At 35.9% G+C, this 13,789-nt stretch overlaps 1 protein-coding gene across 1 annotated transcript; it reads left to right on the top strand.

The window, feature by feature from the left end:
* Positions 1 to 612: 612 nt before the first annotated feature.
* On the top strand, positions 613 to 12,883 carry LOC130576774 (kelch-like protein 5; the record flags this gene model as incomplete). Its single annotated transcript, XM_057371674.1, has 2 exons — positions 613 to 2,377; positions 12,701 to 12,883. Coding segments are annotated over exons 1-2 (560 nt in total), but the record flags the coding sequence as incomplete, so codon positions are not given.
* Positions 12,884 to 13,789: the final 906 nt, after the last annotated feature.

Here is a 13,789-nt window from a genome sequence, read left to right as displayed (position 1 = left end):
GGTATTTGAGCACTACAGTTAAGCATTTAACAATTAGCTGTATGTGTACAAGRTGAGTAGGGTCTGTATGTCACATCATTTTGGTTAAATATCCAAACAATTTTCATGCTAATATATTAAATCATTAATCCTTTCTTCAATATTTCCCTGTCATTCTGTGTTTAAATTAAGTACCCAGGAAAGATGGTAAGAGTTTTCTAGATTTACCTACTTAATCATCTTGCTTCTGAAGTATCTTCAGCTGTTTTCTGGATATTCTGCAAAGGTCTCRGTACTTGGCTTCTGGTAGGCCAAGATGTCAGCAAGGTATACACTCTGAAATGCATCTCTTTGTGGAAACGGCTAGAATGCAGTTTCTGTAGAAATGAGCTTTGCTAGCATTTGTGAGAAGCACTTAGATAAATGTGTTCTGGGCAATGACAGGTGAGCTTTCCAGGTTAAAACTAGCACTTTCAGCATTGTATTTCCTCAGAAAATAGCATGATTTACTCCTGGCATTGAGTTTGAAACAGTGTGTTTGCATTTTAGGTGGTAAAATTTTGTAATGTTTAAGTTTTTGTATGGTCTCTGCATATAGCCTAGTATATTTACAGTATTTAAGGAATACTGCAGGTATCCTAATTACAAGATTCCATGATTCCATATTTTGAAGTTGATCATGTTCATCTGAAAGGCACTGACTCACTTTTGAAGAAAACTGTAGTTTGAAGGGTARTAAAGAATTCTTGTGATTTTGTTGCCTATGTTTCCTGGAGAGTTGAACAGACTAACTGAACTGTAAAGTTTGAAAACAGATCTCTRTATCAAGGACTGATAAAATCCGGTGTCTCTTTGTTGTTCTGAAATTGTTATTACAATTTGCATGTGACTGAAATTAATCTCAGCATTTTATACCTAACTAGCTCCATATGTCATAGAGGAAATAGGCTGTTTTTCACAGGAACTGTGAATTGGTCATTGTGTATTTTGTGCTTTTGGTTTTCTATTCCTCATTTGAGTAAAAATTTTTGCTGGCTATTTTAAGATGTTATGTTAATTAACTATCCTAGGGGGAGTTCTGTCTCAAAAGTATGCATGTCTCTTTTTCACTGTTCCATCACAATACTTCTAACATGATGTGGAACAGCTGCTAGTATATGATTAGAAAGAAGCCTTTTGAGCAGTCGTCTTATGTTGTTTATTTTGCAGAGGTTTGTCTGGTGTCTTGCAGAATGACTGACTGGCTTTTTMTTGCTTTCTGTTTTAGTGATGTGTAAGTGAATGGAAACCATTAGCTCATTTCAGATAGAAATTTTTGGTTACTGCAGACCTAGATTTGAATCAAAGCAATCAAGATGAAAGGCTTTATAGCCCCCACTACTAGTCCCTGGAGCCTTCTGAGGCTGTTCTTGTCCTTTTTAAGTTAGTGCATGTCCTGTAATGGGAAGAAGGAATTATTTACGGTTCAGTTTCTCCCTCGCATAATCAGTTATCTTTGGGTTGGTTTTAAGCCTCTTTGAGCAGTTTTGATTTTTGCAGTTTTTTGCCCTCTGTAGTAGCAGGAGTTAACAAAATAAGAAACAGAGATTATAAGATGCAGTATAGGCATTGCTTTGCTRTCCTTTGTGTTTTAAGAAAAGGGGGTGGTATTTAGCTCTTGAAAGGTCTTTAATGAATATTGTTTGATGGCTTTGAAACCTAATAGGACAGCAACAGAAACAGCCTCGGAGCTTTTAGGGTGAAGTGATTAACATTTTTCCTGATGGAGGTGATTGTTTCACCTCCTCTTTTAACTCGGTGTTTTTCACAGTTTCTTGCCGTTTGTTTATATTCAGATTACATACCGTGAAAGAAGCCTTTTTGTGTGGTTGCAATGCTTTCTCCCCTCCTTCTGTAGAAAATCTGCCTGCTACAGACAGGCAGAGCATGTGTTTCTCTTGTCTTGGTTGGGTGCACAAATCTTCTTTTATGTGTGCTGCTTCTTACCCTGTTGCCTAGACGATCACTGGCTTTCACTAAGAATGTCTGGTTCTCGTAAAGAGTTTGACGTGAAGCAGATTTTAAAAATCAGATGGAGGTGGTTTGGTCATCAGGCATCAGCTGCTAACTCTGCAATTGAAAACCACCAGGGAGACTTCTGGAATAGAGGACAAAATGTAACAACTGATGGCACGAAGTTTTTAGATTCAGGTAACTTACCTTTAACATCAGATGGTTACGGAAGGTCCAGCCAACAGGATTTCCAGAGTTCACCTCTTTGGCCAATGGCATCCACCTCAGAAGTCTCTACATTTGAATTCTCATCAGAAGACTGTGGAGGTGCAAGTTGGCTTGACAGACAAGAAACAGATGATAGAGCAAGTGAAGAAGAAAATGAATCGGACAGCAGTTCATGCAGGTTAATTATTACTTTCCTATTGTGAAAAATGTGTTTTAATTTCATGTTTATAGGTAGCATGCATATATATGCTAACCTCTATTCTAAACTAAAATGTTTCAGAAACCTAGCAGCTACTGTGCATCAGAAACAAAATATTTATTATAATCAGATTCTGTGCATTTACTGGGACCTTTTTAAAAGGCAGGCAGTGGGGATAAAGCATAAACATGGATGCACTTGTGTTTTAAACAGTGTACATGCTGCTATTAACAATGTACTGTCCATTACATTGTAATGTTACAGGATGCTTTCMCATTATTTTGAATGATACTGATTGTTTAGTTATGCCAGTTACATTGTAATGTTACAGGATGCTTTCACATTATATTGAATGATACTGATTGTTTAGTTATGYCAGTTAGGAGAAAATTATGAAAATATAAGCTTCTTATGATTCTGACCTGATGTTTCCATATGTTTCTGTTGAAGAGGGAGAATGAACTGTAAAAAATACTTAGACTCTAAATTAAAGGAAAAAATTACATCTGTTGAAAATCAATCAATTTGTCCTTTAAAGTGGTTGCAGTTACCCATCTGGGTGTCTTAAACCTTGCATTTGGAATGAAAAGAGAGACTGGATTTATTGTAATTGTAAAGATGATTTGGTGTTCTTTTCTTAAACATCATTACTAAAGATGAAACTGTAAAATTTGTTCTTAAATGAAAGTTATTGAGTTGTTGTGAATTAGGCAAGTTAATAACCTTTCTTGTGAAATACCAGTTTAATTCTTTTATTTTATTCACTGCACAAGTCAGTCATTAGTCACTAAAAGTATTTTTCCTGTTTTGTAGCTCACTTAGTGCCTAATAGCTTACCATTTCAAGAAAACGTTATGATGTTTGCTTTCTCACTTTTAAGATAGCTTTGCACTGATGTGACATTTCAGCAAGTGTGGCTTTTTAAAAGGGCACACTGTTTAATAAAGGCTATTAAGGACAGATCAATCTACTTATAGCARTTTAGTGTTTTTCATTACTTAGGTGAAGAATCAGTTCAGTGGAAAGGCAAAGTAGTCCATAATATAAATATTAACAAWTTTTTGTTTGTATGACCTTTAAAGATGCAAGAAAAGGAGGGAGAGTAAAATTCCTTAGGAGTGAACACTGTGTATTTGCTTTTATCACTGAATGTGATAAAATGCTAGAATTACTGGGAGAGGAAATCCTACCTACTGCTGCATCATAWCAGCAGTCTTACTGTGCTGCAACAACTACATAGCTGTAAGTAACAAACCTCTGAAGAGATCCCATTTTAAATGACATTCAGATGTGAATTTTTAAACAGCTGTGTCACTGGGTGTGATACAGGTAGAACATCACCTTCCATTTGGGCAACTTATACTTCTGATAGGAAACTTTTATKTACAGCATTAGCCCAGTTAGAATATTCTTATATAGCAAGGTAAGCACTGTAGGAAAAAGAACCATGTAATTTTAAGAGATAAATGTGTAGATTTAAATTATTATAAATTTGGTCTTAATTGTAAGAGAATAACCTACAYATGGTAAAACTATTTTGTTACTTCGTAGAACTGAAGAACTGCAGATATTTATTTAGAAGGTTTTGAGGGTGTTTTTTGTTGTTGCAGATAGTTGTATGCAACAAGAAATGCATGTTGGATTTGAACTAAGTAAATTGGAAATATCTTTTAAATTATGTGCTTAATCATCTATAGCATCTTGAGTTTCTTGTATTTCTCTTACTGTCTTCTAACTCATGCTAATGTTTACTTACATGCTTTAAAATAAATAATTCAGATAAATTTTGAATTCAGTGTCACTACAATTTAACATGCATGTGATACAATGATAATGTAGGAACTTACTTTGTATTATTGTTATCTGTATCTCTGTCTTATGGGGAGGCTGTGCTTAAGTTTTATTCACTTCCTTTGTAAAGAATGTATAATCTCTTGGACAGACTACATAATTCTGCCTAACACCTGGAATTTCTCTGATATTAAGAACTTCATTAATTGGTTTTTCTTGATAGTCTAAAATACAATTTCTTATATGTTGACTTGAGAAGAATAAAACCCAAACCAACACTTTCATCTGTGTAGTTTTCAAAGGGCTTTTTTTTCCCATATGAAAACCCTGCTACCACCTTTACAAATTCTGTGTATGAAAAAGTCATTTTAAAAAGCTTTTCGTAGAAGCTACAGTTATCTTATTTCTGTGTCCCTCTGTAACTTACTGCCCAGTTACAAGCCCTAAAAACATGAACTAACAGAAGCAGCTCTACTCTTTTGTTTGTATCAATCCTCCCTCTTTGCCATGTCATATAGCACAGGTAGAAAAGCATTTAGATCAGGTCTTTGTCATTATTTAAATCCTTATGTGATTCATCTAGAGAAGACCTGGTATTGTATTAATTTGGTGTTAGTATAGAGCTCAGTTCCAAGTTTAGTACCAGATCTGTGGCCAAGGTTGCAGAGATGCAGGCAGACCATTCAGAGTCAGAAGTGAGAGCTATTCAGTTGTAATACTGTTCACATCATACTCCTATGTGTCGTTTGTAGCTAGCATTAGCTTAAATGGTTGTTTACTGGGACAGTGAGTTTTGAATTCTTCTGTAGATTATCATTCCTAGATTTCCTCTATTGCTGCTGTTAACTCTCCTTCATCCCTGAGGCAATGATGATGCTTTTGAATTTGTACACTTTTAAGAATTCTCCAGCATATGTGCAGACTCTTGTATAGAAAGTTTAGCCTTTTGGCATTAGATTTGTGTTTCTTAATTTCTTTTGGGTGCCTTAGCAGCAATCTACAGACCTTGAAGGCATGGTGGAGATAAAGCTAAAAATACCTAGAGCATACTTAGTGTGGAGAATGTTGTATCTGGTTCATTTCATCCAGSCATGCATTAAAATATTGGAATTATTTTACTGGGGATTGAAGCATGGAAATGTACTAAAATAAAATATAAAATGTATATTTATATTTGAACAGTAAATACAAGCAGGATTTCAGAATTCATCACTGTATGCTGATCTTGAATAGGTTAGTAAAACGTGTAATTATTTAAAGACAAGATCTGAATGTACCAGKTGGTAGCAACTCTGCAGTATTGCTCTATATGATGAGTTTTGGAGTTAGGACATTGTGACTTCCAATCTAATCTGCCTCCCCACCCTGAGTTTTCGAGGTGCAGAAACGTTTGATACATCTTTTCTTTCACCTCAGACTTACTGACCATTGAGGGTGTAAGATTTTTAGGATGCCCAATGGTGCTGTGTACTCCTCTATATCTCTTATCACAAAATAATGCAAGCTGTCAAATAAGGATGATAAATAGGTTTCCTAATTGTACCTTGATGCTAGTATGACACTTGAAATTAACTGAAGAAGAGCAATTTTTTGCTACAGGTATGCATGAACTAGATAAAAATAAGTAACTTTGTTATTGAAAGACAGTTATTTTAAAGGGGAAAATATCTAACCTTGTTTACTTTCTTCCATGCTACTGCAAAAATTCCTTAAATTCCCTCTGTGCCTTTTACATTTTCACWTGGGTTACAATAGATTCACAGAATGAGTSAGGTTAGAAGGGACCACAGTGAGTCATCTGGTCCRACCTTTGCTCAAACAGTATTGTCTAGAGCACATTTCACAGGGTTTTGTCCAGATGGTTCTTCAGTTTCTCCAGTGAGGGAGACTCCAGAGCCTCTCTGGACAATCTGTTCCAGTGCYCAGTCACCCAGTAAAGAAGTTATTTCTCATGTTCAATTGCTGCCCATTGCCTCTTCTCCTATTGCTTTGTATTTCCGAGCAGACCGGGACCCATGATCTGACACCCTGTCTGTAGAAGCTCCATTCTCTGCAGCTGAGGTTCTTGTCTTAGTAGCTTTGAAAAATGAAGTATTTTACTCCTTTTGAAATAGAATATACAATCTTGGAAGCTGGCAAAAATATAGCATAATATTGTTTTAGTAAGTTGTGTTGTGATGTCTCTATGTAATAAGATGCCAGCTAGCTTGAAGAAAGCAGTGTAAACAACCAAATTACTGAAAAATTATTTTTAATACTATTGTGTGAAAACTGCAGTGCAGGAAGTCATCTTAATGCAGTGAGAAACTTACAAAGATTTGTTTAAAAATGCTGAAGATATATCTTAATATTATTCTACTTTGTCCAAGGGGAGACACATTTTCTCTGATGTGTATGACCTAGGCAATTGGCTGCTGTAGACTATGGGTGACTTGAATTTGCAGCAGATCTACTTATATTTATTAAATTTTAAAAAATACCTTGAGATTGTGGGTTTGTTGTGCAATTTAGGAAGTGCAGTAGCCTATCTCAAAATAGACAAATAGCTTACCTTGCTCTTATGGCTGCTTTTTTTTTTCATTAGGAAGTCCAGCTACTAGTAACAGAAAAAATGCTTTCACTGGTTTTGAACAGCAGTGAAACTTCAAATCTATGTACTTCATTATGATTGCAGACTTCTGCTTACATCAGTAAAGCATTTTTTTTATTTCATTAATAGTATTTTTGCATTATAAAAATTACACAGGAGTGTGTAATTTATAGTCAGAGTTAGTGTGCATTGTTTTTCTTCCTTAGCTTTTTTTCCCTAAACACAAGGCAATCGCACCCATTTTCCTGCTCATAATTAATAATTTCCATCACTTATCTCTAAACTTCTTTTATTACTTTGAACCTTATTTTCAACCTTTTTGTAGTGTGAATAAAACTAAAATAATTTTTCTTATTTGAAAGGTTTTTTACAATAGGTTTTTTTTTAGCATCTGTATATGTTGAGATATCTCTGTTGGTTTGTTAATTTTGTGTTCATTTACAGGTCATATTGATAAAGGTAATGTTCTTTATGCCTAAATTCAGATTTTAAATATTGATGTTAGTTACTTCATTCCCTAAGAAAAAAAATGTGCTGTTCAGTGGAATCATGCTAGTTAAGTGTGCTTTTTCACATCTCAACAGTTTTCCTAATGTTTACTATTTCTAATGCTTTCATCTMCACCCAGCTTGTGTTAGGGAAATGTATATAAAACAGCATTTAAACCAATCCTATGCACATGTTATTCTTGCTCCAATTCCCATTTTGCACTGTTATCAGTATACTTGTGGAAGTCATTCGTGTTGGTGTATAGTGCTGCCTGCAAATTTCAGTAGCATAGGCAAAGCATTTGCTTTTGGTTTGGTTTCCTAAAGGGGGCAAGTTCATGCATTGTGTTTTGCATCGCTTCTGCATTTCCCTGTCAGTTTTAACACCCGGGGCCCTTTAATATGGGGGTAGGGAGAAGTCTCAAATGTCACTTCTCGAAACTGGCAACTCTTAATGAAGAGAAACCCGGTTTATTCCATCCCTGAGAAAGGGCAGAATTCCTCTGCTGCCAAGCTGGCTGCGCATGCAGCACAATGTCCCATTAGTCACAGTATTTGCTGTCCTTGCCTACTCAGACAATGCCTTCAGGAATTGTGAGGTTGGGAGAACTGGATTTGGGGTGGTAGATGGAATAACAAAAGGAGACAGAGCATAGAAATCTTTTGAAAAACAAACTTTGTTGATTCTGTGAACCAGCCTGTTGAGTACACATAGTAGCAAGAGCTGGGGTATTTTCTCCATCAAGATTTTGCAGCTASAAATCCCATTCTGATGCTCTCTGACTCCTCTGTCCAGTTAAGGCTCTAGTAACCAGCTGCACTTCAACATGTTGTTTCTGTTAAAAGTGTGATTTTAATGCAATGAAGTAAGTTGTCATTTGCTGCAAAAGGTTAGTAGAAAAAAGGTGATACTTATATATTAGGTCAGAATCTGTACTACATACGCTTGATCTAACCTTATCACTCTTACCTTGCAGTAAAATGACATTTTTTAAGATTTATAGGACTTTGTTTATCTTCTGAAAAAGTTGACCTTTTTCAGAAGCACAGATGATGATAAATTAGGTCAGCTGATTAGGGCAAAAGGACAAATACAAGTGAAGAACAAATACAAGTGAATTTATGCTTAAGTCTCAGAGATAATTTTTTCAGACAGAATTTTACATGTTTTTTTAGAAAAAAAAATTCAAATTTCTGTTTCTCTACCTCTATTCCAAAATTAATGGTTTGAAATGTGTGTTTGATTATTTTGTTAGTAAAAATAGTCTTTGTTGCATTATTTTTATTTCAGAGACAAACACAAAGACATGTAACTTAAAATATGCCTTCCTAAAAGTAATTTAAAATGCATAAAATAAAATGGCTGAAAAAAGTTTTGCAACCTTTGTTAYAGCCAAGGTTAATACTTACTGAAAAGCATAGGTTGTTAACGAATGTATGTGATCATTATAAAATAAGCATTGCAACTCATTTAAAATTAGTATCAGTGCTTTAAAATAGCTAAAATAACAAATTATGTTAGAAGAAAAACCACTGCTTCCTCTTTTTGAGACAGAGTTTAGTAAAAGTGGGAGGAAAGAAGTCTTGAATATATTATTATTTTGCTTTTATAGTGAAAACTRTTGTTTTGTTTAAGCTACAACAAGGCTGAAACAACAGGAGTGGTGTGAATTCAACTCTYCAGTCATGATCATCATATTTGCTTTTACTTTTTAAACTTTCTTATCACCACCTTACTACCCCAATTAATTGCTTCATTGCTTTGCAAGTGGACTACTGGACTGAGCTCCTTATTCCAAACATCCTACTTCAACAAATAAAATCCTTAAAAATTCTCTCAGTTTATAGCATGGGTTATACATTTTGATTTCTAAAGGTATACTCTCCTGTGTTTTTTATTAGACAAAGGAGTAGAAGAAAACTAGCATCTTTAGTAGATTAATGATGTTGCCAGGGTAGTAAAATGTGTAACATGCAAAAAAAAAAATTGTTCTTAGAGTAATCTATAGAATATAAAGTAATATATAGAATATTTTAGAATATAGAGTAATATATAGAATCATAGAATCATTAAGGTTGGGAAAGACCTCTAGGATCACAGAGTCCAACAAACAGTGCCATGTTCATCACAAAACTGTGTTCCCAAGCACCACATTTACACATTTTGTGAAGACTTCCAGGGATAGTGATTCTACCAGTTCCCTGGGCAGCTTCTTTCAATGCTGGGTCACTCTTAGTGGAAAAAAATTTCCTAGCATCCAATCTAACCTCCCCTGGCGCAACTTGAAGCTCTTCTCCTGTCACTTGTTACCTGGGAGAAGAGACCAACCTATACCTGGCTGCAACCTTTCAGGTAGCTGTAAGTCTTCCTGAGCCTGTGTTTCTCCAGGCTAAACATCCCCAGCTCCTTCAGCTGCCTCTCACTTGTGCTCCAGATCCTTCACCAGCTCTACTGCCCTTCTCTTGATGCACTCCAGCCCCTCARTGTCTCTCTTGTAGTGAGGGGTCCAGAACTGGGCTCAGAACTTGAAGTGTGGCCTCACAGTTCTGAGTACAGAGGGAYAGTCACTGCCCTGGTCCTGCTCACCACACTATTGCTGATATAAGCCACAATGCCATTATCCTTCTTGGTCACCTTGGCCCATTCTGGGTGCCAACCAGCACCCCTTTCCTGAAATTTTACCATACTTAATAAAAATTGACCAGTGCTAGATAGCACTATTTATCAGATTACTAACATTCTAAGATACTCATTATAATATTTCCACAAAAAATGTTATGCATAATGCATATGAATGTGTTAAAAATAGTATTTTAAATCTGAAACTTGAAGGAATATGTAGAAAGGGTTCTTTGATACACAAAACTCATGTGCTGACATCCTCAGTCTTTAATGTAATTTTCTTAGTAAAATGTGTGAGGTGTGCAGTAGTAGCAATACTTCTCATCTATGGAAAGGGAATTTCATTCTAAAAGATAAGTTTGAATCAAGAGCCAAATCCAAAAGGAGCAGAGCTGCCTTGATACCCAGAGCTGTAGAATCTTGTGACTAGATGTTTGCTTTGAGGATGGGATTAGCAGGCCAGCAGTATATACCCAGGTTTCCTCTCTCTGGTGGAAGGAATGTAGGCCAAGAATTTTGGAGGGCATTTCAATACTACTGCTGGGAGGAAGAAAAGCAAATCCTTTCCTTACTGAGTTCTTTTCTTGCTTGTGTATTCTCCCAGGGTGTCATGGGCTATGGCAAGTGGAACTGCAAAACAGTTTGTAGACCAGTTTGTGGAAGGAGGGGCATTTAAATTTTGCATATCCAGTCACTGGGTAACCGGCACAAATAGTTTTTGAAGCTTTATCTTTCCTTTCTTTTTTGCAAATACCAGGACTATTAGATTGTCTCTTACATGTTCTCTTTATGGACCACTGAAACTGTCTTTCCTTCTCCTGTTCCTTCATTATGGAAAATGGTTTGTTAGTTACTAACTGGAGGACAGGTATGGGATTGAATGTCTTTAGATGAGAGGGAGAACTAAACTTGACTCTCTTATGTCCTGAATAAGTGCTTTATTGTGGGTGCTAGAAAACAGACACCACTGCAATTATTTTTCCTTACTGAAAGGCTGTGATGACTGGGTTCTGTGTGGAATGTACACATGTGCAGTTTTGAGGCTAGCAGTAATTCCAATGAGATTGTGATCCAGCAAGTGCTGGCTTGGGAAGTTGCTTCTTTTGTTGCTTCTTCTGTGCTATCTCCGAAACACTTTGTAACATTGTAATGTAAATAAAATCCTTATAGCATGTAATTTTAAAAAAAAATATTATTAATGGAGTTATTTTGAGGAATCTGGGTTAAAATATAGTTCAAACAAAAAAAAACAAAACAAAACAAAAAAAAACCAACAAAACAAAACATAGCATGTATTGTCACAATTGAGAATGTTCTAAATTGTGATAGGGAGATACAGAACTGTTTATTAAGTATTTGTGGGTTGATCAGTGACCTTTCCATTCCTATTTTTGCTTTGCGGGGCAGCTGGTTAAAGAGTTGCTTTCACTGAGACTTCTTGCTCATTTGCTTGATAATGCAACCCAGCTGGCCATATAATGTTGTGCCTGGTTACATGGTTACATCTTTGCATGCGCTCCTGATTCAGTTTCCAAAATGGCCACAAAGAATACTTGTTCCAGCTTGTTAGACGTCTGGTGGTAGAGCAGAACAAGTGATTCATGGGCTATGGGGAGCCGGGAAGAAGCTGACATATAAATGAATGGCTAACCACATCTTCAGTGAGAACATTTAGCATAAAGCACCCTAGGGGAAGTCAGTTGGCAGGTATCTCACAGAGCAATGATTGGATTTAGCTCTGAATTAAGAGCCAAAGTGCCTAGCCTTTTTGGCTGCCCGACTATATGAAAAAAWCTGCCAAACCAAAACMTACRACAAAACCAAAGACCAGACCAAAAAGTTCCTCTTTWCAGAAAATCCTCTGTTGGAAATTTARACTTYARTTTTGAAGACCTSTGCTTTGAAATGAGTATTCTACAYTAAGGAGTGACATAAGCTTTATGGWGAATTTAGCYRCAAGCATGCTGCCTYATTTCAGGACAACTATGTGGAAGCAGGGGTCTGGATGCAGATCTTGTGAAACCATGTCCTTCCAAATGTTATGTTAGATCCAGAGTATTTTATAAATTGCCTGCATTGTTGAAAACTAAGTAGTAGTCAATCAAAGAACTGTGAGCAGGAAAATGTTTTCTGAAGTGTACATAATTAGGATTAATCTCCTTGTCATCTAGGCCCATGCATTCCTTTTACATTTTCTCTGTTCCTATTTTGCCCCAAGCTTCTGTGTTAGTGTATATGGACAGGAATAATTTTTCTCCCCATCCACCTGCTTTTCACTTCTGTTGACTCTGCTGTGCTAGATCTCAGACACAAAGCTTTGTGCAATAAGAGTGGCGGTATCAGTGTGTTTCTTTGTGGTTTTTTTTCCCCTGCTTGTCCACATGCTTTTAACAGCTTCATATCTGCTGAATTTTGTTCTAGCCGCCTTAGGCTCAGTGTGAAACATAAATGGCAGGGAGGGGTTTGGTTCCTTATTGCCATCCTCCCATTATTTTTCAGTTTGCAGGGTCTTGGTAGATGTTCTTCCTCAACCATCTGACAGTACTGCAGACACAGCTGATGGGCTAATCTCTGTGTGCCTCTTAGCTGATGAGTACAACATGGTCATACTTTTTTCACAAGGGTCTAGATCAGTTTTGGAGGGAGAAAGAAAGTATGAATATGAAGAAAAATAAAATAGCAAGGTAATATATATTAAAACAAATCATGCATATCAATTTTAAAATAATGTGGTTTTTATTTTATCCTTTGTAGATAAAATGTCACCTTAATATTGTGTGACTTAAGATCTCTGTTATTGTCTTCAGCAGAACCTCCAACAGCAGTCACACCTTATCATCTTGTCAAACAATGGAGCCCTGTACCTCAGATGAATTTTTTCAGGCTCTGAACCACGCTGAACAAACTTTTAAAAAGATGGAGAATTATCTTAGACACAATCAGCTATGTGATGTGGTGTTAGTTGCTGGTGATCGTAGAATTCCTGCTCACAGGTAAGTGTATCATAACTTGAAATAACTTCATAATTGTTTACAAATGCACCTACAAAATGTGTCCCATGTTATGTTAAAAAAAAAAAAAAGTCAAAAAATCCTAAACTATTTAGAATACTTTAAACAGGTATATGTTTTTTTAAAAATTTATTTGGAAACTAAAAGTTAGTTTGTCTGTTGCATGGACTACCAATAAAAAAAAAAGTCACGTTCTTTTTGTTTCCGAGTATACTTACGATATTTGCATAACAAAAGTAAACTCCAAAAAATCCCAAATACACTCCAAGAATATTAGACTTGTTGTGGTTTCTGTACCATAGAATGATGCAAATTTTTTTTCTTAGATTTAACTTTTTCTTTGTACCATCAATTATGTTGTTGGAGTCACAATTAGCAATAAGGACAGTCTTCTGTTCACATAAAGCTTTTTTTGGTCCCATACTAAGGAGAGTCCTTTGATAGGAGACTGCTGAACACTGGCCGTATTAGATGTCTAAATTAGATCAAACATTACCCTCTCCATCATTTGTGTAATTAACAGATCATTTGCATGCCACTTAAAAGTTAAAAGTTAAAAGTTAGGAAAATACCAAAGACTGCAAAATACAGCCATGTGTAACTGAAGCACATTACGGTATTTAAGGCACAGTATTTGTAGTTGAAATAGGAACGAAGGTATAATTAAGCTATGGTTTCCTTAGTTGAGGTCTACAACAGACATAACATCCTAAAACATTCCTGTTTTCCATTGCTCATTCCTACTCCCAAAGCAAGACTACAACTCAATACTGTAATAGCAATAAAAGGATGGGAAGATTTGCTGGTTGGGGGTTGGTACTTTTCTTAAAAAAACATATTTCTGCTTTTATTTGGATATTATCCACGCTGTTGTGCTGACTCAACTGA

This window comes from Malurus melanocephalus, unplaced genomic scaffold (genome assembly GCF_030028575.1).
Source record: "Malurus melanocephalus ecotype Western Australia unplaced genomic scaffold, MMel_1.1 scaffold_151, whole genome shotgun sequence".
NCBI classification, from domain to species: Eukaryota; Metazoa; Chordata; class Aves; order Passeriformes; family Maluridae; genus Malurus; species Malurus melanocephalus.
The sequence above is the reverse complement of the archived record's forward strand: the minus strand, read 5'-3'. Positions and strand labels throughout refer to the sequence as shown.